The 26,888-nt window shown below is 42.8% G+C and overlaps 1 protein-coding gene and 1 long non-coding RNA gene across 3 annotated transcripts in view; one reads left to right on the forward strand and one right to left on the reverse strand.

The window, feature by feature from the left end:
- Positions 1 to 2,681: 2,681 nt before the first annotated feature.
- LOC140190633 (uncharacterized) lies at positions 2,682 to 14,444 on the forward strand. Its single transcript, XR_011883655.1, has 3 exons — positions 2,682 to 2,759; positions 11,128 to 11,325; positions 14,032 to 14,444. It is a non-coding gene; the product is annotated as an uncharacterized lncRNA (long non-coding RNA).
- Positions 10,187 to 26,888, reverse strand: part of LOC140190629 (bone morphogenetic protein 5-like) — a 76,611-nt gene continuing 59,909 nt past the window's right edge. The window contains exons 3-7 of one of the 2 annotated variants that reach the window (XM_072247371.1): positions 19,133 to 19,281; positions 16,726 to 16,917; positions 14,686 to 14,762; positions 14,393 to 14,503; positions 10,187 to 11,331 (exon numbers count right to left, since the gene is read on the reverse strand). In XM_072247371.1, coding sequence (XP_072103472.1) covers positions 11,182 to 11,331; positions 14,393 to 14,503; positions 14,686 to 14,762; positions 16,726 to 16,917; positions 19,133 to 19,281 — 679 coding nt within the window. In that variant the 3' untranslated portion in view covers positions 10,187 to 11,181. Of the gene's footprint in view, positions 11,332 to 14,392; positions 14,504 to 14,685; positions 14,763 to 16,725; positions 16,924 to 19,132; positions 19,282 to 26,888 lie in introns of both variants that reach the window. The other variant, XM_072247370.1, reaches the window with a different exon arrangement.

Here is a 26,888-nt window from a genome sequence, read left to right on the forward strand (position 1 = left end):
GACTGTACTGAAATATGCCTTTGGGCCTCATGTTTTTATATTCTGCATTTTCGCCCTTTTTTGTTGCCATTTACACGTTTTTTTTGCGGGAGGGGGTGGGGGGGGTTGATATTTCACTTAGGTGGGTTCGTTCCATAGTTCTTTGTTTCATGACTGTCTGTGGGGAAGACAAATTTCAGGGTCATACACTGCATACATACTTTGGTAACAAATGTAATTTGAACTTTGAACTTTGGGTTTATCTCAGCAGGAATTCCCTCTATATACCAGTCAGCCATTTCCGCAAATCCCAAACTCTCTAAAAAAAAGGGTGGTTTAATTTATGGTTGTGTTTTTCTATGTGACTCTGCCTATCTCAAGATCAACTTTTTTGCACTTTGTCTGAACTAGAACTTCTATATGTTTATCTTTGATTCAAAATGTGTGCCTTGCCAACTAAACACATCCTTAATCTAACTACTGCACAGTCTCTTCTAATATGACGCTGCAGCTACTTTCAATATTGCCATGATTTCCTATACGCCTTTTTCCAATTTGTTTGGCACCTAGGTTGACCATATTATAAATTTCCATAATTTTCTTTTGATTCCCAGAGATTCTTTCTTCACTCGGGAAATGTATGGCTTGGGTAGTTGATGTTTCCTTTATCTTATGGTCTTATGGTCTAAAGAGGTGGTCTGGCTACGGTTTCATTTTGAACATAACAAGCAGCTGATCTGTTGTTGGAATGAAACATTTGTCACCATAAGACCATAAGATATTGGGGCAGAGTTAGACCATTTGGCCCATCTAGTCTGCTCCACCATTTCATCATGGGTGATCCATTATTCCTCTCAGCCCCAATCTCCTGCCTTCTCCCCATATCCCTTAATGTCCTGACCAATCAAGAATCTTACAACCTCTGCCTTAAGTATACATAAAGACGACCTCCACCATTACTTGTGGCAATGAATTCCACAGATTCACCACCCTCTGGCTAAAGAAATTCCTCCTCATCTCCTTTCTAAAAGGATGCCCACTACTCTGAGGCTGTGTCCTCTGGTCTGAAACTCTCCCCTAGGAAACATCCTCTCCACATCCACTCTGTCAAGGCCTTTCAACATTCAATAGGTTTCAATGAGGTCACCCATCATTCTTCTGAATTCTGGTGAGTACAGGCTCAGAACCATCAAACGCTCTCATATGACAAGCAATTCAATGCTGGAATCCTTTTCATGAACCTCCTTTGATCTCTCTCCAGTTTCAGCACATCCTTTCTAAGATAAGGGGCCCAGACCTGCTCACGTTACTCCAAGTGAGGCCTCACCAGTGTTTTATAAAGTTTCAACATTACATCCCTGTGTTTATCTTCCAGTCCTCTTGAAATGAATGCTAACATTGCATTTGCCTTCCTCACCACAGATTCAACCTGCAAATTAACCTTTAGGGAATCCTGCAAAAGAACTCCTAAATCCCTTTGTGCTTCATTTTTTTTTGTATTTTCTCTCCATTTAGAAAATAATCTACCCTTTTATTTCTTCTAACAAAGTGCATGACTGCACATTTCCCAACACTGTATTTTATTTGCCGCTTCTTTGCCCATTCTCCTAATTTAAGTCCTTATGCAGCCTCTCTACTTCCTCAAACTACCTACCCCTCTAATTATCTTCATATCATCTGCAAACTTTTCAAAGGAGCCACCAATTCCATCGTCCAAATCATTGACATATAGTTGAAAAAGAATCGGTCCCAACACAGACCCCTGTGAAACATCTCTAATCACCGGTAGCCAGCCAGAAAAGGCTCCCTTTATTCCTATTATTTGCCTCCTGCCAATCAGCCACTGCTTTATCCATGCTAGAATCTTTCCTCTAATACCATGGGCTCATAGCTTGTTAAGCAGCATGATATGTGGCACCTTGACAAAAGCCTTCTGAAAATCCAAGCCAAGTACACAACATCAACCAATTCTCCTTTGTCTATCCTGCTTGTTACTTCTTCAAAGAATTCCGACAGGTTTGCCAGGCAAAATTTTCCCTTGAGGAAACCATGCTGACTACAGCCTATTTTATCATGCACCTCCAAGTACCCTGAGACCTCATCCTTAATAATTGACTCCAACATCTTCCCAACCACTGACATCAGACTAACTGGCCTATAGTTTCCATTCTTCTGCCTCTCTCACTTCTTGAAGAGTGGAGTGACATATCCAATTTCCAGTCTTCCAGAAACATTCCAGAATCTAGTGATTCTTGAAAGATCGTTATTAATGCCTCCACGATCTCTTCAGCCACACCTTCCAGAACTCTGGGGTGTACGCCATCTGGATCAGGTGACTTATTTACCTTCAGACCTTTCAGTTTCCCAAGAACCTTCTCTAGCTATGGTAACTCCACGCACTTCATGACCCCTGATACCTGTAAGGAGCCCGTTAGTTTTGTTCAGCTCTTCTGGATAATATAGTGTGATTAATTAGCGTTGAACATTCAGGTATTTCTAAGCTGGAAAACACAGCCTCTCTCTTATTAACTGCAACTTGAAAAATTGCCTTCATTCAATACGTGTGGTCAGTGAAATAGAGGCTGTTTATTATGGTTTATATTCCATTTAAATTGTTTCTACAATTATGGCATAAATGCACCATCATTATGTTGAATATTTTTTTGAATAACTGTAATTTTATTTGTAATTCGTATTCACACCAGCAACTGGGAATTCCTGATCATGGCTCTATCCTCAAGTTGGCCCTGCATAGATCCACTGAAGGTATCATAAAGCAGGTAAGATGATTGTCACAAGAGGAAAAAGAAAACATAAAATCAATGTTTAGCACAATTCTGTTTTCATGCACATGTGTGGAAATATATCTGTACCCCGGAAGTCTTTATGATTTTGTAACTTTTGTAAAACGTAATGTGACAAAATGGAACCTGTGAGATCCCAGGGTGCTTTGCTGGTTTGGATGGAATGTTATCGTGTGTGTGTGTGTGTGTGTGTGTATGTGTGTGTGTGTTTGTTTTATCAAAATGTATGCTTTATAGCAGGAAGATGTATGCTTTACGGCAGGGGGATGTTTTGACAACAGAGGAAAACAGGACGCAGCCTGTAATTGACAAATCCAACAAATGACGATAACGGAGGAATATTCTGGAATGAAGCAACCTAATTACTGTTCTCTGTAAAAAAAAAAGTATTAAAGCGCTTTGTCTGAGCTATAAGATTGAAGCTATTTCCAGGCAATAACATTTGGAGGTAAACCTTCCCTTGCAAGTAAAACGTGCCTATAATTTGATCCACTCTACATCTGTTGTAGTTTGTTTCTGTATATTAGAAGACCTAGCTGAATGATGTACGACACATGCATAGGGTTGGGAAATGAAATCATTTGCTCTGCTTCCACCCTATTCTGGACAGTCTTAGGAGTTTTTTTTTCCCTACCTGTATTGAAACAAGCAAACCACAGGCAGGTAGCTTGATCAGAAGCAGCTCAAAGAGCTTTGCAGAGGAAAATTCAATTCATGTTCAATTCAATTCAAGTTTAATTGTCTTTCAACCATACATGAATACAGCCAAACAAGACAGTGTTACTAAAGGGTCAAGGTGCAAAAACACATTATCAACAGTCACACACAGCACAACACACATAAAATCACAATCACAGAATAAAATAGTCCCGATGCCCCCCCCCCCGGTGACACAGCAGCTTGAGGCCCAGTCCTTATACATACAACAAACCCACAGAGAACATCAGTAAAATACCAGAACACAGAATATGCATGTATATAGTCTAGACTGCCCAGCCCACCGAGATCATCTGTTGACCAGCCTCGATGCCCGCCAGGCGATACTGCGACTTGAGGCCTAGTCCTTGCATATATAAACATATATAGAATGTTCTGGAAAAAACATAACCACACAATACATATGTATATCGTCCAGACCCTTCAGTCCATGAAGAAGGTTATATAATGGTGACATGAAGACACATAAGCATAGATACCTGCAGAATGAACAAAATGTACTTTCAAATATAACAACTCGCAAACCATTTAAAGTGGAAGAGATATTTTTATCATTGTTGAATGTGTTAGACAGACCCCAAAACTATCAAAATGCTCAGGCTCTCATTCAGCCACTAGGTGCTGATCTTTACCTTGGTAAGTAATTCAGTGGCGTCTAGTGGAAAAAATGGGCCACTGCAGTTGTCTGATGTAATACAATATTTGGCCACAGACATAGATTAATAGGCTCTGCAGTTAAACATAACATTCAAAAATGTTCATTATTTTTAAAGGTCATTTAGATAAATTAAATGAAAGACAAAGACATAAAATGTTTGAGCTTTTCAGCATAGAAGATTACTCATATTTAACAATTTAGCATTTTAATGATCTTTGAGATGGTAGATAGAGGAGAATTAATGAATATCATACAGTAATTTAAAACCCATTGAATAAGATTGGGCATGACTTTAATTGATGCATTGTACACAGAATGAAAGGCAAATTGATCAATAAAATAAAATAAGAATATTGGAATACAAGAAATATTTGCGTATTAGCAGAAAGTGAGAAGTGGCAGAGTTTCTGGTTTCATGTGCTTTATATAAATTAACTGTAGTTTGTGTGTAAGAAAGGAATATATTGTACAAACGTATTAGTATGACAGCAATTTATGCTCAATTGTCAAACACTAGTTTTCTTATGGTTCCTTAAGGTTGTTATAGCTGGGGGGGAGGTGTGGTAATGGGGACAAGCTCCCACTACCTATTAAATGCTCCCAATGGTGTGTGCCTCAAATAGTCTCTGACAACCATGTTCAACTCCTGGCCTTCAGGCATGGCTTAGTTACTAAGCCCAGATAAACTATTTCCCCTGGCAGGAAAAGGGGCAAAAGTAATCACTTCCAGCAAATGGGGCTCATCACCCATGGTTGGCAGCTCATCAGGGAGAAGGAAAACTCTGATCTTAAACCACTGCTGCCTTGCAGCCATTCTCACTCCTGGAGAAGGCTTTGGAAGAAGACCCTGAGGGGAAAATCCAGAGATGGAGTCGTGTGATGCTGCTGGTGCCAAGTTGCAGCGGTCTTGGCCGTTTCTTTGGGTTCACCGGATGCGCGGAGAGGGGGAGCTTGCTACGCGGGCAACAGCTTGCTCTCCATATTATATTGCCCTGGCTTGTGTGTCTAGATAGCTAGGATACAACATCCAGAGGCTTCACGTGTCTTACATCGAAAGGTACGCAGGAGTACACTCTAAAGTGGATTGTAGAGATATCAGAATGATTCCTGGAGCTCAAGATTTACATTACACAAACTAAGGTAGTACTTCTTGGAACTTAGATGTAATCAGGATGAAGATTTCAAGTTTTTAGGGGAAATTGATGGCTTAGGTAGAGAGAAACTATTTCTGCTCGTTGGAGGTTTAGGATCTGCAGTTGAACTATAATGAACTGGAAAATTCTTGTGATCATACCAGAAACTCCTTTAACTCTTTTATCTTCTGTTATCATTCTCCCAGTTTATATCTGGATAGCTCAAGTTCTCTTTATCACTGCTCTATGCACATTACTGAAATTTCAATTCAAATGTGCCTCTCAATTCCTTTCTGCTTATTAGCAATCTATGGAGAAGCCATAGAGCAATAATACACCGATACAGCATAGAAACAGGCCCTTTAGTCCATCTTGTCCAAGCTAGTCCCTTTACCCCACATGCCTTCTATTCATGTGCTTATCCAAATGTCTTTTAAGTGTTCAAGATTCAAAGTACATTTATTATCAAGCTATGTATACGGTATACCATGTGGGCATGTGGCCAAGTAGTTAAGGCATTCGACTAGCGATCTGAAGGTCGTGAGTTCGAGCCCCAGGCGAGGGAACGTGTTGTATCCTTGAGCAAGGCACTTAACCACACAGTGCTCTGTGATGACACCGCTGCCAAGCTGTATCGGCCCTTGCCCTTCCCTTGGACACCATCGGCGTCGTGGAGAGGGGAGACTTGCAGCATGGGCAACTGCCGGTCTTCCTTGCCCAGGCCTGCGCCCTGGAGAGTGAAGACTTTCCAGGCGCAGATCCATGGTCTCGCAAGACTAATGGAAGCCTTTTCTTTAATACAGTATACAACCCCGAGATTTGTCTTCCCCACAGACAGTCATGAAACAAAGAAGAACTGTGGAACCAACCTGTTCAAAGAGAAACAACAAGCAGCAAACCCCCACCCCCCGCCATGCACAAAAATGTCACGCAAACGGCAACAAAAAAAAGAGTGAAAACACAGGATGTAAAGCACTAAATCAAAGAGGCATATTTCAGTTCAGTTCAGCTCAGTGATTATCTGCGGGCTGCTCCAATTCAAAAATCACTCAAAAAAAGAGCAACCAGAGCGAGAAACTAGAAACTAGATCACATCATAAACCTGAATTAGAGTCCAAATCTATAATCCACGACGATTATCACTTCCTCTGTAGCCTGATCCCTACAAGCACCAGCCTCTGCATGAAGAAGTTACCTCTCTGGTCTTTTTAGAGTCTTCCCCCTCGTCCTCCCAAACATGTGCCCTCCATTTTTTGTACACCTTTCCCGGGAAAAAGACTGTGTGCACTCACCTCATTAACGTTCCTCACAATTTTATACACCTCCATAAAGTTGCCCCTCAGTCGCCTGTGTACCATGGAATAAGGTGCCTAACTCCCCAACTTTTCCCTCTATCTTAATGAATGACAGAACAGACACGAAGGGATGAATGGCCTCTCCTGTTACTAAGTATTATGCTTCTAAGAGTGTAATTCCCCTTCATGATTTCTTAAGTCAAAACAGGTGGATTCTTCCCTTGATTGTTCCAGGAGATCCTATCTCTCCAACGTTCACCCTAACCATCACCGTCACCGCCTGACGTCTCTTCCCTGTCCTATCATACCTGAACCCTTGTGTCCAGGGACATTGATCCCAGCTCTGCTAAGGTGAAATGTACCTGGTTTGTCTCCAGGAATTGAAAGGGTTTTGACACCATCTCTTCAGCTGATTTATGGGCGTCGAACTCCTTCTACAGTCGCTGCTATGTGGTGTTTTTTTTTGCCACGAAAGACTACAGAAGGACTTAGATTTGGAAGGGGCTGTTGAAAAATAGTGTCAAGAAGTATACGGTCATGTGCTTTGGTAGAAGAGATGAAAGGGTAGACTATTTTTTTAAATGGGGAGAAAATACACAAAAAACTGAGGCACAAAGGGTCTTGGGAGTCCTTGTGCAGGATTCCCTAAAGGTTATCTTGCAGGTTGTGTCTGTGGTGAGGAAGGCAAAAGTGATGTTAGCATTCATTTCAAGAGGACTAGAATATAAAAGCAAGGATGTAATGTTGAGGACTTATAAAGCACTGGTGAGCCCTCACTTGGAATATTGTCAGCAGTTTTGGGTTCCTTATGTTAGAAAGGATGTGCTGAAGCTGGAGAGGGTTCAAAGGAGGTTCATGAAAAGGGTGAACAACAGGAAATCTGCAGATGCTGGAAATTCAAGCAACACACATAAAAGTTGCTGGTGAACGCAGCAGGCCAGGCAGCATCTCTAGGAAGAGGTGCAGTCGGCGTTTCAGGCCGAGACCCTTCGTCAGGTTCCAGGATTGAATAGCTTGTCATATGAAAAGCGTTTAATGGCTTTGGGCCTGTGTTCACTAGAATTCAGAAAAATGATGGATGGCCTAATTGAAACCTATCAAATATTGAAAGGCCTTGATAGAGTGGATGTGAAGAGGATGTTTCCTTTGATGGGAGAATCTAAGACAAGAGGACTCAGCCTTAGAATAGAGGGGCATCCTTTTAGAATAGAGATGAGGAGGAATTTCTTTAGCCAAAGGGTGGGGGATCTGTGGAATTCTTTGCCACAGGTGACCGTGGAGGGCCAAGTCTTTATGTACATTTAAGGCAGAGGTTGATAGATTCTTGATTGGTCAGGGCATGAAGGCAGGAAAGTGGGGGTGAGAGGAAAATCGGATCAGCCATGATGAAATGGTGGAGCAGACTTGATGGGCCAAATGGCCTAATTCTGCTCCTATATCCTATGGTCTTATCATCTTTTGATTTCGCGAAAGCTCAGAAAAGCCTGAGAGACCACGTATTCAATATCCTCAAAAGCAAAATAGTGTAGGTGCTGGAAATATGAAATAAAGCAGAAAATGTTGGAAATACTCAGCGGTTTAGTGACTTTGAAGAAAGGCAGAGTTCTAAGGAAAGGTCAAAGCCATTTATCTAGTGTTCATTATTTCTCTTGCTCCCTGACCTGTTGACATTTTATTACAGAACCATACCGTTCTTCAAAGTTTAAAGACTTGCATCATGAGGCAAAGTATTGGAGATCCCGATAGTTGTTTCTCACCATATTCTTTCACTATGAGGCAGCTCACTTAAAAGACAGCGAAGAATGGTGAACTTCTCTAAACAGGCAGAGTGTAGAAGTTGACGAATCTGGTATTTAAACATAGGCTACTGAGATAAATACAGTACTGTGCAAAAGTCTTAGGCATCCTAGCTACATGTATGTGCTTTTGTACAGCACTGTAATAATTTTATGTATTGTTCTGTACTGCTGTCATAAAAAAGAAACAAATTTCCTGCCGTATGTGAGTGATGATAAACCTGATTCTGATGTGGGTCTCTATTATGAACTGACAGTGGGAAGGGGGCAGGGAGAGGGGAATCATGGTTGGGAAAAGGGGAAGGGAGAGGGGAGGGAGCAGGAAGCACCAGAGAGACATTCTGTAATGGTCGATAAACCAATTGTTTGGAATCAAATGACCTTGCCTGGTGTCTCAGGGCTGGGTGGGTCTGCACTCACCCCACCCCCAATCCTGCCCCTGGCACTCCTTCTCTGCCACCTGCCCCAAACTCCTCCTCTGGCACTCTACCCTTGCCAGTCCCAACACCCTCTGCTCACGCTAGAGTTACAAACTCGCTCTCCGCTCCATGTTGACAAATACAGCACTGTGCAAAAGTATCCAACACCCTCTATGTTTATGTGCTGAAGACTTTTGCATAGGACTCTACACAAATTTTGTTCTATACCTTTAAAGCAATAGACCATTTGTCCCCCCGTGTTTTATCTAAACTAATACAATATCATTCAGTTGCCATCCTTTTAATCTGTCATTGACCCCACGATAAATGCCATGCATTGTAAGCACAGACCTGAAGGCTACCAAATCAAGCCTAGGAACAATTGGAAATTGTTGATTGTCCAAGAAATGAGTGGAACAGCTTCAGGTGTGAGTGAAAAACCAAACCAAATGAATTTTAGGGTTCCTTAAAATGGCCTTATCCACCACATCACAGCCCGCAGAACTGGAGTGGAAGTGTTTCGTCGTTGATCCTGAGAGATCGTCTGAAGAGAACCCTTAATGAGTTGGGGGAGACCAAATTCATAAATCTCGTGATATAATCCTGTCCAAAGCTGTTTTCTTTAAAAAATAAGTCCAAATTAGTAGCAATCGAGGTAGCTTTTTCTCCCCCTTATTCATTGGGTACGTGGTAGCTTAGCCGCTAGTGTAAGGAGTTTGTACGTACCCCCTGTGACCGTGTGGGAAACCAGGTGCTCTGGTTTTCCTCCCAAATTCCAAAGACGTACGAGTTAGAAGGTTAATTGGCCACATGGGTGTAATTGGGCAGCGTTGGCTCGTTGGGCCGGAAGGGCCTGTAATGTGCTGTACCTCTAAACCAGGGGCTCCCGAGCTGGAGTCCATGGACCTCTCAGTTAATGGTAGGGGTCCATGGCATAAAATAGATCAGGAATCGCTGCTCTAAATAATAAAATAAATATCATCAATTCAGGCAATTATTGATGGATTGTAGGAAGTTTATTCACACCAAACTATTTTGTTGTTTGCTTCTCACTCTATCCTGAGATGTCTTCGCAGACATATTCTAAGTATCATTTCAGGAAAAAGGCATTATGTTTACATTTCTCGCTGAAAGTCATCAGCAAAATTGCCTTTGTAAAACCTAGTCTTTGGCATGCTAAGGATTAACGATCTCAAAACAATGTAAAATGGTAGCTGTCAAAGTAAGAAATAGAGCAATAAGGATTTTTTAACCCATTAGTGACAACTCTCCCCGTGAAATAGTCAATGTCTCAGTGGGTCATCAGGGTCCGTGCTGTTTATGATGTATGGAATAATAAAAATGCATTAGCAAAGCTTAAGTTTATTGAAGAGTTTAATGTGCGTTTGTTCAATCAGCAGTGTTGTTTTAATATTCAGTACACAGAATAATTTTTCATATTCTAGCAAGAGAATGAACATTGTGTCAATCTGCATCGTCTGCATCGGTGGCTTATGTTTTCAGGTCCCGACACTTACTGTGCTAGGTTATATAAATGGGTGAACTTTTTTTTCTAAACTCCATATATTGTGGAATTTTAGTTCGAAAGCTTGCTAATTTTGCTATTGGCAAGTTTCTCACATATAGTTGGCTTGACTGGCAGACTGGCACAAAGGTTTCAAGGGAGGAACTGAAGAAATCAGATCCTGACATGACGGGGCAGTGGGTTGTGGGCAGTTTGGGATGATCGCACAGGTAAGGAATACATCAGGCAATGGTTGGTGGCGGAGGGGAGTTGGTTTGGAATGGCATGGAATTAAATCCCGAGTCAGAAAGGGTGTTGAGAAGCTCCAGTCTACTTGATCTGCTTTAGCTATCATGATACTTTTCTCAAGTCTGCGCAAAGTTGGATCTGAAAGGCAGGTCAAGCCAGCTTTATTTAAATGCCGACTGCCTCCTGGGAGTGGGTTAGCTGCCCTGGTTTCGCTTGCCCTTGGTTAACCTAAGTTGTGGCAGCTCGCACCTAAGGTCCTGACATGCTTGAAACACCGAAGCACATCGAATCCCACATCCCCGCTCTTGCTAAAATCCTCTTCATAGCCACCAACATGAGAACTCAATGTCCTGTCTCCATTGCCAATTTTGTTCATGCATGGAAAAAAGTAGTTGATTTAACCTTTATTATATTATCACACTTATTATTTTAGAAGTTCTTCTTGCCTTCAGTGTCATTGAAATGTCTAAGTCTTCAGTATGCCCGGATACTTATTTTGAATCCCATATTAAATACTGTATATTTTGATGACTCATGGGGACTGGCAGTTTTTGTCTTCTTTGCTTCTTCCAGCTGCCTAATAAACTGACACTCGACAAAGATAATTACGCAGCAAGTATACATTTCTCACTGGCATCCACACGACTTTACCACCATGTTCCGGTACTTTTTTAAGATCACATTGTATTTCTCGTCAAAGTAGAGTACCGATGTCGCCGTGAGTTTGGTTGGTGCACAGCACGGTTTTGGAACAGTCTCTGGCTTCAACAGGTGAGCCTGTGAAAGAAATAAAATCTGTTTATTTCTGCTTTTCTTTTCTCTCTCTCTCCCAGTCCTATATACACAACTTCTTTCTCTCTTGCAGTTAAGTTGCTTCAACTTGTGAATTACTTTAAGATAATTTGAGGAGTTGGCTGGAACAGTCGGACATTTCCACTTGCTGCTTTATGCAAGTGTGACAAGTACAACTCTACCTTAATTTGGGACAAAGCTGCCTGAAGAAGGAAAGTAGGCCCACCTCACAGCCACACAACCAGCATGATTGTGGTGGCACAGCAGCCTGGCAAAATAACTATACCCACCTGCTGGTTTAGCTTCAATCCTTCCCGCAGGATTTCAGTGTGTAACCCAGATTAATTCTTCAGTGCAATATTAAAATAACATTAGTCATTTAAGTACTGTCCCTTGAAGGCTGAGGGGGAGATCTGATAGAGGTTTACAAGATCATGAGAGGCATAGATAGAGTGTCTGTTTCCCAGGGTTGCAAGAGGACATGCATTGAAGTTGAGAGGGGATAGGTTCAAAGGGGGGTGTGAGGGGTAACATTTTCACTCAGAGAGTCGTGGCTGCCTGGTATGGTGCCAGAGGAAAATACATTAGGGGCTTTTAAGAGACATTTGGATAGGTACATGGGTGTGAGGAAGATGGAGGGATAAGGACATGGTGTCGGTAGGGGGGATTACTGTTTGAGTGTTTTTGATTTGCTTCTTAGCTGGTTCAGCACAATATTGTGAACCGAATGGCCTTTTTCTGTGCTGTACTCTTTAATTTTTTTTCTATGCTTTTCACCTCACTGCTTTTATAAATCTTCCACATGGAATTGACTGCAGGGTTTACATTTGTTAATCAATGTAAACATTCAGTTTGCAAACTTTGAGGAATATCTGACAAAATACAGTTGATTTTGTTCCTTAAGGTTCGTAACAGTTGCCATAACCGGGGGTGGTAATGGGGACAAGCTCCCGCTACCTATTAAATGCTCCCAATGACGTGCGTCTCAAATAGCCTCTGACAACCTAGTCCAACTCCCGGTCTCCACTTGTGGCTTAGCTACTAAGCCCGGCGGAACCATTTCTACAGACCGGAGAAGGGGCAAAGGAGGGTTACTGCCTCCTTAAAACCAGATGGGGCCCATCAGCTGTGGTTGGCAGCTCATTGAGGAGAGGGGAAACTCTGATATCAAACCTTCGCTGCTTTCTGGCAACACCCACCCAGGGGAATGTTGCAAGGGCGTGGCTGGGGGTGAACCCAAGTGCAGGACACAGGCACGGAGACAGGATCGTGAGGCGCCAACGTGGAACAGGTCTTTACACAGAGACAAGGTTTACATAGTTGATCCAGGCAATGGTGCGGAACTTAGAACTAACAGTCCTAAGGAATCAGGAAACGAGGTTTTCACACACTCGAACTGACCAAAGAACTGGCGAAGCATGGCCGTGATGCCAGGGTTCTTATCCTATGTTCGCTAACGGGAACCAGGTATGCTGTAATTAATGGAACTAGCGATAATTGGGAATCAGCCGACAGGAATTAAGGCACAGTCAATGAGACAATAGCAAGATGGGGAATTGCCAGACGGGATCACGACAGGCAAGGCTTCGGGATTAAACCCCGAGGGTAAAGTCCGGAGCTGGAGCCCATAAGGCAGTCCCACATTGAGGTCAATGATGACGGGCAACTCCTGCAATGCTGCTGGTGCCAAACTGTATCAGTTCCTGTCGTTCGTTTGGACTCATCAGGTGCGTGGAGAGGGGGAGTCTGTTGCATGGGCAACAGCTTGCTCTCCACATCGTACTGCCCTGGCTTGCGTATCATGTAAAGCTAGGATACTCAGAGATATACTGGGCCATGGAAAACATTCTAACTGGTTGCGTCAATGTCTGGTATGGGGGTGGGGGGGGGGGCTACTGCACAGGATCAAAGTAAGTTGTAGAGAGTTGTAGTATTAGTCAGCTCCATCACAGGCACTAGCCTCCGTAGTATCCAGGACATCTTCAAGGAGCGGTGCCTCAGAAAGGTGGCATCTATCAATCAGGACCCCCATCACTCAGGGCATGACTTGCGCTTATTGCAGGGAGGAGGTACAGGAGCCTGAAGGCACTCACTCAGCGATTCAGGAACAGCTTCTTCCCCTCTGCCATCGATTTCTGAATGGACATTGAACCCATGAACACTACCACACTACTTCTTTATTTCCTATTCTTTTGCAGTACTTATTTAATTTAACCATTTATGTAATAACTAATATGCATTTACTGTAATTCATAGTTTTTACTCTATTGTTATGTATTGCATTGTACTTCTGCCGCAAAGTTAACAAATTTCACGACATATGCCTGATATTAAACCTGATTCTGATTTTGATAAGATCAACAAAGTAGAGTTAGGATTTTTGATGAATGTTTTACTATTGAGTGAAAACTATAAACCAAAGTTCCTCTTGCCAAGAGTCACCTTGTTACTTTATCATTTCCTGTCAGTCACCTTATGTTCAGATACTCCTGCACCCAGCACCACTTTATGTACATAAGTCAGTCTATATATATGAGCTAATCTTATGCGTGTGTGGCCACATTCAAAAGTTGCTTGTACATTGTTGCTGTTATGTTTATATTTATTGGTTTGTTATGTGTATTGGGTTCTTTCTTGCTGCATTGGGTCTGGAATAACAGTCATTCTGTTCTTCCTGACACTCAGGTACTGAAGGATGACCCCATGCTGAAGAATGGGTGGGTCGGTAGCGCCTTACGGTACCAGTGACCCGGTTTCAATTCCCGTTGCTGCCTGTAAGGAGTTTGTACGTTCTTCGCTTGACTGCACGGGCTTCCTCTGGGTACTCTGGCTTCCTCACACATTCCAAAGAAGTACCGGTCGGTAATTTAATTGGTCATTGTGAATTGTCCCGTGATTAGGCTAAGGTTGCAGGGTGGCCTGGCTCGCAGGTCTGGAAGGATCTATTCCGCACTATATCTCAATAAATAAATAAATAAATAAGTATCTTGAGTATTTATGGTAGCCAATTGGACATCTGACCCTGACCGAGGGTTCTGTATCTTACCAGTGTCTGAACAATCGCATGGTTGGTTGCGTTCATGTGGGAGTTAAGTGGAAATGAGCATTCTCCATCGCAATAAAAGGCTGAGTATCCTTCTGGTGCGATTATCCAGTCCTGCATTGGAAGAAGGAAAGGTCTCTCGTCATGTAAGGACTGTTCAATACAAACTGTTCATTGGCTCACTGCAAATTAAGTGGCCAACCCGACAAAGTAAACACCAGTTGGAGGTAAAGGTCAATGGCAGCCATGTTTTTTCACTCTCTAAACATTCCCATTCGAACTCCAAGTCATCTTACCTGCCATCTAAGGTCTCGGAAGCTAACATACATTTCGTGCCTCTTGCATACGTGCCCCTGATCTCCAGAATTATGACCTGCTTACACACATAACAGAAAAAGATGAATAAAATCTTTGCAAACAACCTGTCTTTTTATTTAGATTTATATAATGGAACTTCCAAGGGGACAATGACCTTGTCAATGACCTGGAGAGCTATATTGGCTGGAGTCAGGGCCTAATGCTTTTGGTCTTGGTAGGGTCACCCATGCCAGACAGGTCAAAGGGTAAGACTGGTCCACCTGCCCACCTGGAGGTTCAGCTCAGGATTAACAACCCTAACTGGTAAAACAAATTTGTTATGGAAACAGTGACAAAGAATCCTTCCACAGCTGAGTGCGACGGTATTCCTGAGTCTCTATCCAGGACTTGCATGACTGACAGTAGCAAAAACCAACAGGAAGCTGGGAACACTGCCAGAGACGGTGGACCTTCATTGTTTCCCTCAATGCCAACGGTGTAACGGGCAGTAAGTACATAATGGAAATTAATGTCGGATTTTGGTGTTTTTGGCAATCAATTTGCTTGGGAGAAGATGGGCAGAGTTAAAACTTGACTAGCTTTGGACGGCTTTGCTAGACATATATATGCACAAGTCATTAATGTGCTTAACACACGGCGTCCAGGCTGGATTCAATGCTGCCCTCTAGTGTGGCAGAAGACAAACTGTATTATGGTTGACTGCAGATTTGTGTGGCAATCATGGATTCAGAATCTGGAATATGTATATATATTTTTTTGCGTGTTTGTACTTTACTGACATCTTATATGTGCGAGAACCAGGCCTCAAGCTGAGGCGTTGCCTGGTAGCAGCCACCGGGAGATAAGCGTCATAGCAGGTACACTCCACCGGGGGCAGTGTGGTGCACCGTCAGACTGGAGTTAGTGCTGCCCCCCAGTGTTCGCCTGGCAGAAGACAAGCTGTATTGTGGTTGACTGCCGATTTCTGCAGCATTCATGGCTCAGGTCTGGGCTTCTGTTTGCATGGCTGGGCCTTACTGATATCTTTACATGCTTGCTACTTTCTATGTGCTACGTGTGCTGTGTGACTGTTGGTACTGTGTTTTGCACCTTGGTCCTGGAGTAACGGTGTCTCGTTTGGGTATTCATGTATGGTTGAATGACAACTAAACTTGAATTGGATAATTATTGTGGTGCTACTCTCCTGCCTGTACGACCACCACTCCCCAGTGTGGCATGTGTTTTCTTGCCATTGTGTCACTAGAGGCTTCTACCTCCTTGTGACTTTGTGGGGAAATGGTATTGAAGGGGTCTCTCATATGATTTCACACAGTGCACAGATTTATAAAAGAAAGTTATTCACTGATAATTACTATTTCTCCTGTTTGGGCTATATTTTACTCACTGTGTCTGCTAGAAAGCTATAAACTCTATAACCACTCCATCTTGCTAATTCATTTATCAGAAATTCTAACCAGAACAATAGACAATAGGTGCAGAAGTAGGCCATTCGGCCCTTCGAGCCAGCATCGCCATTCACTGTGATCATGGCTGATTATCCACAATCAGTCCCCTGTTCCTGCCTTCTCCCCGTATCCCTTGACTCCACTATCATTAAGAGCTCTATCAAACTCTTTCTTGAAAGCATCCAGAGAATTGGCCTCCACTGCCTTCTGAGGCAGAGCATTCCACAGATCAACAACTCTCTGGGTGAAAAAGTTTTTCCTCAACTCTGTTCTAAATGGCCTACCCCTTATTCTCAAACTGTGGCCTCTGGTTCTTAACGTGGCCCTTAACAACCATGAAAAGCAGGCTGCACAAAAAGAATTTCATGATGTACATTGTATACATTTTTCTGACATTAAATGTACCTATTGAACAAATTCAAAGACAAACTATATCTATAAAAAGATTTAAATCACTTTTCTAGTATAAATTATTGTAAGACCTATGCATGCCTTTCATAAGAGGGGACCAAAATTATACATTTAGCTACTAATTTACTGAGATTATGTTTATTTGTATATTTACTATGTTACCTGACACACTGGGCAGCATTTCACAGGATTCATTCGGTTGGCTATATTTCTTACGACCTCTGCGTGGTTTTGCAGCCCGTCTTTTACGAACCGGGGCCTGACTTGCTCTGAAGAACGTCACCATGAATGGCTGCTTCGAACGGGCCCCTCGTCGTCCCACTAGTCCAATGGAATCGGGGTCCAGACTGTGCCCTGGGGCTGAACAAAACCTCAAGTCAATGAATCAGCTTGTCATGCTGACCGCATTAAATGAAATTTGGGACAGGTTTCATTTCTTAAAAGAATTAGCTTCTCTTTATTACCCTATTTGTGTTACTATCTCCCCTTCGCTCTAGACCACGTTCCTTAGCTGGTTCATCTATCAGCCCGCTCGATCTTGCAATGCTGCTCTGAAACCGTTTGTGAGGAGGGATACTGAGGTGGGTCTCTGAGCTACTCCCTATCAATGAACTGCATTTGTCTTCAACATATCATTATAATTTAACTTGCTTCATAATATGAGTTCCTAGTTTGTTAAGTTTCCATTCATCAGATATTCTTAATATATTAAAACAAAAATATATGAAGTTGTAATTCCTAGCTGTGTATAACATATGGGGCTGTTTACAAACTATGCAATGGACTAGTAGGAACTTCCACTGAATTTACCATGTATTAAATTGGTGCTCTCTACTTTGCATTACTGTGGGGTCTGTAATCACTTAAAATAGGAATTTAAGGGATCTTCCTTGGAAGGATTCTGAACCATACGATTAGCCGTCTGGCAGGAATGTGACTACTCATTCTATGAGGCAAGTATTCAATCCCTGGGTATCAACATGTGTGAAAGTTATCCTCCAACAAATTTCTACAGCTCGACTGCGGAGATCCTTCCAAATGTCTGCATGTATGCAGGCTTGGAGAAAGCTGCAGCGTGTTGTAAGCTTGGCCATCTCCCGTCATGGGCGCTAGCCTCCCCAGCACCCAGGGTATTTTTAAAAGGTGATGCTTCAAAAAGTCGGCATCTGTCAATAAGGACCTGCACGACCTGGGGTCAGGCTGTCTTCTCATTACCACCACCAGGAAGGAGACACGCACTCAGCAGCTTGGCAACCCCTTCTTCCCTTCTGCCATCAGATTTCTGAATGGTCCATGAACCCATGAACACTGCCTCGCTAATTTTGCTCTCTTTTTGCCCTACTTAATCTTTAAATACTGTATATATTTCTCATTGTAACTTACAGCGTTTTTAATGTACTGTATAGTTGCCAGAAAACAAAACAAAATATTTCACGACTTATGTCAATGATAATAATTATGATTCTGCAGTGGTTCAGAGTTACAAAGAAAAAAAAAATCAAAGGCATACCATTTCAATATACCCCATTTGGATGCTAACACTGGATCCCAGGAACACAGGATAGTTTGTGGGCATGAATGAATTTAGCAGAACTACCTGTATGAACAACAACTGACACCCAGACTAAATAGGGAGTTAACAGTCAAATTGAATATGGACGAGGAGCTGCCAAAGACAAAGTGGACAATAGTTTCACCCTTTAATTGTTGAACCTGCTGCGTGAGTAGAACAACTTCAACTGTCAGGGCCCGAGGTATCCAAAGCTGTAGTGGCAAGTGAGATTACATCTTTTCCAAAAATAAAGCATTTGTACAGTTTGCTATGAGCATTCTACATCTTTACACAAAGCAAATGGTTTTTACATTGCGATGAATGAATACTGAATGCTTTGCAGCGCCATAAGGTCAGGGTTCAACTCCGGCTGCTGCCAGCAAGGAGTTGGTTTACTCCGGGTGCTCTGGTTTCCTCCCACGTGCCAAAGATGTACATTAGGGTTAGTGAGCTGTGGGCATGCTATTGAACTGAATTGACTTTATAACTTACATACTTCACATACATGAGGAGTAAAAATCTCTACCTTACGTCTCTATCTAAATGTGCAATGTGCAATTTACAATAATTTGCAATAAATAGTATGTACAACAGGACAGTCAATATAGCATGGAAATACAATTGTATCAGCGTGAATTAATCAGTCTGATGGCCTGGTGGAAGAAACTGTCCCTGAGCCTGTTGGTCCTGGCTCTTATGCTGTGGTACTGTTTCCCGGATGGTAGCAGCTGGAACAGTTTGTGGTTAGGGGCGACTCGGGTCCCCAATGCTACCTTGGTCCTGGAAGAGTGGCCACACTTGCTTGCTGATTCAATCTGATCTGACACCAACAACCCATTTCACTGTATGTTAAGACACACATGTGACAAACAAAACTAATCTTCTCATCTTTAAAACAAAATAGCCATGAGGAAAAATGTATACAGTGAGAGAATAACAAAGTAATTGTCAGGTGATAGCCTAGACTTTTCCTTTTTGACCTTGGAACATACTCTATGCTGTTGTCAAATCCAGTACCTTCATCAGTCTCCACACAGAGTCGCAGGCCAAGGTTACAATGTGGGTCCATCAGCCAGTGGTTACTCGTCGCCGTGATATCAAACTCCAGCCAGCCTTCCTCTGCAGGCCACACTTCCTGATTATCCAATAGGAGGAGGTCTGGTTCTCTGTCAACGGGAAAAATGAATTCAACTTGAAGCAGGCGTGCATGAATTTGAGTAGGCAGTCTGACTTGCGACTGGAAAAGGGGATGTTCATTTCACATGTTAATGCTGCACTCATTGCTGAGTCAAAGTCTCAGATGCATTAAACTGGATGCTCTCCTCTGACGTAGCCCCGGGTGAGATAGAGGTTGGGGTGATGAAAGAAAGAGATTAAATGTTGGTAGTTATCAAGAAGTGAGATACTGAAGTGTTGGTCTGTGGACTGTAGTTTAATGGACTCTTAGGTGCTTTGCTGTTCCTTACGTGGTGACAGGGGAGCTGGGTGTGGGGGTGTGGTTAGTGCCTCTGCAGGCTTGGGGTTGGGGTGAAGGGGGGGCAAACTGATGCTTTTTGTTGCCGCTTGTGCAAAGTGGGGGGGGGGTTGCTTCGGGGCTTTGATGTTTCTATCCTTCAGTGGGGTTTCTCTGTTTCGTGGATGTCTGTGAAGAGGACGAATTTCAGGTTGTGTACTGCATATGTACTCTGATATTAAACGTACTTTGAAGGTACGGGTCATCACTATCGACATGATGAAAGTGAACTTTGTCAGGATTCACCTCAGAGAAATGCTGTTACTTTTATTGTTAATGAATAAACAACTACAAACAAATCTCACACAACTTTTTTGTTAAAAGTAAATATTTCTGAGGGAGAGGCACGTTACCCCAAAATCCTTCAGGCCCAGAGTGCACCATGCTGGAAGGGAAGAAATGGTTTTGGGGAGGACATTATGAAAGGTACATTGGGTAACAGGAGATGACTTTAGCATCGGAACTTTGGAAAAATTACTGAATTAATTTTCCTTCCTCTAAATCTTCCCCTGTTCCACAAGGTGCCACATCTATTCACTTCCATTGCCCACTAACTTGGTGTCCAGGACTTAACATTACGTCACTCAAATCTCAGAAAGGTAAATTGGAATTTCCTTCCTTCTGCATAACAGTGCAATATAGCACCAAACACTTCTGAATAAATAACTAATATGACAGCAATGGCACTGACCCGTTCACCTCCACTCAGGGCCCCAAACAGTCCTTCCAGGTGAGACAATACTTGACCTGTGAATTTGCCGGGTTCGTCTATTGTGTCTGGTGCTCCCCATGCGGCCTCCTTTACCTGTTGTAAATTGGGGGACTGCTTCATTGAGTGCTTCTGCTCCATCCGCCAAAAGTAGAACTTCCTGGTGGCTGAACATCTAAATTCTAATTCCCATTCCCATTCTGACATCTTGGTCCATGGCCTTTTCTTGTGCCTAGACGAGGCCACCCTCAGGGTGGAGGAACAATACTTTATATTCCAAATGGGTAACCTCCAACCTGATGGTATGAATATCGATTTCTCATCCCAGTTTAAAAAAAATCCCCTCCCCCCCCTTCTTCTACTCCCCACTCTTACCTCTTCTCACTGCCTATCACCTCCCCCTGGATCCCTTCCTACTTCCCTTTCTCCTACGGTCCACTCTCCTCTCCTTTCAGATTTCTTCCTCTCCAGCTCTTGACCTTTCCCACCCACCTGGCTTCACGAATCACTTTTTCTAGTCATCTTACTTCCCTTCTGCCAATCTTTTGATTCTGGCATCTTCCCTCTTCCTTCTCAGTTCTGAAGGGTCTAAGCCCGAAACATCCACTGTTTATTAGTTTCCACAGATGCTGCCTGGCCTGCTGAGCTCCCCCAGCATTTTGTGTGTGTTGCTCTAGATTCCCAGCATCTTCAGTCTCTCTTGTGTTTATAATATCATTGACTTCCAGCATGTCCGTTGCTCTCTTTCTATTACATAAACTTCCATTGCACTGATTTCCATTGTTACTTGTCCCCATCTGGCTTTGGAAAAGCAGAAATCCCCCCGGCTAAACCATGAAGCCGAAAGCCATTGTCCTTATCATGGACCCGTTTCCTTTCTCATCCACTCCACCTCTCCCTTTCGTCACTCTGCCAGGATGAATGGGAATATTTAAAACCTCAACATCCCATCTGACAATGTAGTCAGCTTTCCACCACGTACCTGTTCTATCACCAAGACCATTCTTCTCAGTATCCCTCATGCCCATGGACCAATTTCTCTTGCCAAAATCCTCAGCCATGCTTTTGTCAACAGGGCTAAATTTATTTACTTGTTTGTCTTTATTTTATTTTGAGACACACCATGGAATAGGTCCTTCCAGCTCAACTGTATGGCAACCCACCTATTTAACCCTAGCCTAATTACAGGACAATTTACAATGACCATTTAGCCTACTAATCTGAATGTCTTTGGAATGCCCTCTTCCTGGGTGAAGCCACGCACTCAGGAACAGATACTTCCCCTCTGCCGCATGATTTCTGAATGCAGATTGAAACCATGAGCACCATGAATTCATAGTTTTTTCTCTCTATTACTATGTATTGTATTGTACTGCTGCTGCAAAGTTAACAAATTTCACGACAAGTACTGGTGATATTAAAACTGATTCTGGTGATGAACCAAGGCACCTGCAGAAAAGCTATGTGCCCATTGGGAGGAATGTGAAAACTCCTTACACACAGCGTCAGAATTGACTCCAATCTCTTGCCATCCCGAGTTGTAATACGATCGCACTAAACCTCTTTGCTACCGTGGTTTTCAATGGCCTCTCTATGGGCCTCGCATTTCCCACAACCTGTGATCCAAAGCTCTGCTCTCTGTATCTTGACTCCCACAGATTTCTGGTTTACCTGACATGGCTCATGGTTAAATCAAGTTCCTACAGGACGTCACGGTGGAGATGCTACCTTGCCGTGCCCGAGGCCGCTGGGACTGTGTGGAGCTTGCAAGTTCTCCCTGCAACTGGGTGGTTTCTTCTAGGCATTCCAATTTCCTTCCTGATTCCAAAGATCTTGGTTAACTGGTCATTGTAAATTGACCCCTGCCCCCTTGGGTGAGTGGTAAAATCAGGGGGAACAAAGAATGAGATCAATGTAAGGTTAGTGTAAATGGTTGGCTAAGGGTTAGTATGCATCTGTTGGGCTGAAGGGTCTTTTTCATTGTGAACCCTCCAAGATCTTTTTGATTCATCTGATTGTGCAATGCTGATTTTAATATTTCTCTCACAACAGTCCCTTCAACAGCTTGGGCTTTCAGTAATTAGGTTTTCCAAACAGGCTCTCTATCCCCTGGTAAGGCCAACAGGATCATAGGGGTCTCCCCGCCATCCACTGGGGACGATTATCAGGAGTGCTACATATGCAGGGCCCTTAATATTGTTGAAAATCCCACCCATCCATTCAACATCCTCTTTGACTTTCCACCATCAGGCAGGAGACTCAGATGCATAAAAACAGGAACGGTCAGGATGGGAAACAGCTTCTTTCCTCAGGCCATTAGGCTTCCCAGCTCCCTGCCATATTGTATTTGAAGAGTCACCAGATAATTTGTAATATTTAATTTATGCACTTTACTTTGTTTATCTATGAGTCATTCAGTTGTAGATTTAATTCTTACTTTCCTAAGTTATTGTGTGTTATATGTACCACGGTGCTTTACACCCTGGTCCGGAGAAACGTTGTCTCGTTTGATGGTATACATGTATATAGTTAAATGACCATCAACTTGACTTATCTCCTCCTTCAAGAAGTTCTTTAAACTCCTTGACTTATTGTCCTAATCTTTCTTTAAGCGGCCTTGTATTAAAATGTATTTGATAACAATGCCGCGAGGTGTCTTTAGGCATTTTACCATATTAAAAGCATTCTGTGGTTAATGGAATGAATGGGGTGAGAAACCGGTTCAGTTTCTCCTCTCTGTGCAAAGGGAAATGGCACCGAGAAATAACTATTCGCAACAATTAGAATATACTTGGATGCTATTAGGAATAAAGGCGTAATTGAAATTTCAGAGTAATGATCCTTCTAAACCAAAGAAACATAGGTGATTTGCAATTATAAGCATGATTTTCTAATAATTTTCTTTATTATTATTATTTAGGGCAAAACATGACTTTGTAATAAGTAACCTAGAATTGTTTTTCTACTTTCTATATAGGGGTGCCTCAGTAACCTAGTGGTCAGTGCAGTGCCCCTACTGTTCGAGGTGCCCGAGTTCAGAGTTCCATTCTGGCACTGGCTGTAAGGAGTTTGTACGTTCTCCCCATGACCGCATGGGTTTCCTCCCACAGTCCAAAGACGTACCGGCTAGCAGGTTAAATTGCCCTGTGATTAGGCTAGGGTTAAATAGGTGGGTTTGCTGGGTGCCGTCGCTTGTTGGGCTGGAAAGGTCATGTCCCCCACCGTACCACTAAATAGGATTTTGAAAAATTATACGTTACGACATCACGCTTATCATTCTAATTAAAGCAAGCATCAATCCGGAATACAAACAGGAGAAACCTGTAGATGCTGCAAACCCAAGCAACACGCACAAAATGGTGGAGGAGCTCAGCAGGCCCGGTGGCATCGATGGGAAAAAAGTACAGTCGACGAGCTCCTTTCCAATGATCAATCTTGAATATCATTTTGTTATGTGATTTTGAGAGGGGCTGTGTTCTTTGATAGAGTTTTATCTGCAGTTTTCCAGGTTCAAGTACTGATGTGACAAGGTAATGGTGCAGGAAGTGTGGTGTCTCATATTACAGGAGGCTAAACTGCAAGGATTGGCAAATGAATAGAATCTCTCACACAGTTAACAGGAACGGTCAACAGAGGAATCAAGTGAGTCCTAAAGGATCCTGGAGACATTTTCAGTCACAAACTCAGACTGAAGCTGGTGATACAGTGTGTACAATTAAACTAATTCAGCATGATTGCTTTAGTATTGAAGCACGCCATGAATTATATGAACTAACTGCCAGAGCTTTGCAGCAGGGAATGAAACAGGCCTAGGTTTCAACTTCTTCCTTCAGCTACTGGTATTGACCTTCAGAATGGACTAAAAATATGATTTCCTTGAAGAAAGACAAGCAATGCCAATCCAATTCATTCTACACTGCGTTCTGCTGATGTCCACTGTGACAAACTTGCTCAGTTCCTCTTTTCTAGCAATCTCATCCTCAAGGACCCTTATCTCCCTTTTCCATTCTGCCTGAGCTCTTGTCATACGTCTACCAATCTCTAACTCAGTAATTGACAGTAACAGGCATTTCAGTCAGCTATTTCCTTCAAGCTATTTTTAAACTCTCCACATTTTATATACAGCACATTCCACTGCATGAGTGTCTAGCTCGGTCTCATTGTTTACAGTTCTCCATTCCTGATTAACCACTAGAGGACTGTAGCACCAGTTCTATGTGTAGTAATATTACAGCAAGGTGACACTTCAATTTACTTTAAAAATGCAAACACGAGGAAATCTGCAGATGCTGGAATTTCAAGAAACACACATAAAAGTTGCTGGTGAACGCAGCAGGCCAGGCAGCATCTCGAGGAAGAGGTACAGTTGACATTTTGGGCCGAGACCCTTTGTCAGGACTAACTGAAAGAAGAGTTAGTATGATTTGAAAGTGGGAGGGGGAGGGGGAGATCTGAAATGATGGGAGAAGACAGGACTTCTCAAAATTCCGCTAATGCCCCACCTCCCCCTCGTACCCCATCTGTTATTTATTTATATACACACATTCTTTTTCTCTCTCTCCTTTTTCTCCCTCTGTCCCTCTCACTATACCTCTTACCCATCCTCTGGGTTTCCTCCCCCTCCCCCTTTTCTTTCTCCCTAGGCCTCCTGTCCCATGATCCTCTCATATCCCTTTTGCCAATCAACTGTCCAGCTCTTGGCTCCATCCCACCCCCTCCTGTCTTCTCCTATCATTTCGGATCTCCCTCTCCCCTTCCCACTTTCAAATCTCTTACTCACTCTTCCTTCAGTTAGTCCTGACGAAGGGTCTCGGCCTGAAACGTCAACTGTACCTCTTCCTAGAGATGCTGCCTGGCCTGCTGCGTTCACCAGCAACTTTGATGTCAATTGACTTTATTTGGTTAACGAGGGAAAGGCCGGCTGGTGGAGTATTGGCATCAGCACTGGATTTCAAGGCAGATGGTCCTGGGTTCAAACCCAGCCGGGTCTCAACCTGGGCAGCAGGAGTACCTGCACAGAAGAAAGGCCTGGAAATCTACTTCCGCATCTTGCCATGGGGACCATGAAGTCATGAAGAGTTGCACTTAACATAATGACTGAACAACAAGGGAAGTTCCCACCGTAATTAAAATCACCACAGTTTTATTTTCAGACCCCATTAAAATGATTGATTCCCACTGAGCGTTATCACTTCAAAGTTTCCATACATGCAAGATTACTCATCACATTTCAATATAATCCCGAAGTCCAATGGTTCCATTTAATATCAGAGAATGTATATATTATACAAACTGAAATTCTTACTCTTCACAGACATCCACGAAACCGAGGAAACCCCAAAGAATGAATGACAGAAAAATGCTAGAACCCCAAAGTTAGTTTGTTTTAAGAGGATCATCGTTCATGAAACTATGTTCAAAAAAAAAATAACATCGCTGCTGGAAAGTACTCAAAGTAATGACCGTTCTGGAACTGAAGGATAATTTTATACCTTGTGTTTTTGGTGTGACACTTCCTTTCTTTGAGAATACATAGAAGTAAGCTGTCTAATTCAAACACAAGGGGGTCTGCAGATGCTAGAAACCCAAAGCAAAATGCTGGAGGAACTCAGCAGGCCAGGCAGCATCCATGGAAAAGAATAAACAGTCGACTTTTCTGGCTGAGACCCCTCATAAGGACTGATTGTTACTTTGGGCACGTGCTGATGGCTTACAAAATCCTATTTGTAATTTCCTGATGTGTACTTCCAATGGGCAAAGCTTTGCTCCTGGATGTGAAAATAGAAGATTTAGTTCAAACCTTCAAGAACCATGACCGCTTTGGTGTTGCTTCACAAAGTTCAAAGCTCAAAATAAACTTCATGATGAACACTAGAATTTAAACACCCTTCTGATTAATGTTTGAACTCAAAGCACCTCAAGGGAAAGTTTGACGAAGTTTGTTGGGTTTGGGTTAGGTTGTGATGGATACACAATATATAGAGAATGTATGCCGATATAAAACACCTTATCGTAGTGGAATCGGTGGAATTCATTGCCACAGGCAGTGTGCAGGCCACGTTATTGGATATATTTAATGCAGAAGTTGATAGATTCTTGATTAATCAGGGCATGAAGGGATATGGGGAGAAGGCAGGAGATTGGGGCTGAGAGGGAAAATGGATCAGCCATGACGAATTGGCGGAGCAGACTTGATGGGCCAAATGGCCTAATTCTGCTCCTATACCTCATGGTCTCGTGGTAGTGTGTGGGTACTCTCTTGTTAAATGTAGGGTCATGATTGGCTGCTTGTTGTCGTGTATGTCTGTAGATGTTTGCCTGATCAGTTCGAAGCGGTCCCTTCGAAGAAATGGTCTTGCTCTGCTGAATTCTTTAGTCAGTATGTTTTTCAGTTTTTCACTCATAAGGTTTCAAAAAAGAACCCAGATACTCCACATATTTCTGACGATAGGACGTCGAGACAGCAAAATAGGAAAAAGACTACAGATGGTGAAATCTGGAAGAACTCGGCTGGCGAGGCAGTGGTTGCAGAGGGGATGTATTAGGGCTGA

The sequence above is a fragment of the Mobula birostris genome, chromosome 30, assembly GCF_030028105.1.
Source record: "Mobula birostris isolate sMobBir1 chromosome 30, sMobBir1.hap1, whole genome shotgun sequence".
Lineage (NCBI taxonomy): Eukaryota > Metazoa > Chordata > Chondrichthyes > Myliobatiformes > Myliobatidae > Mobula > Mobula birostris.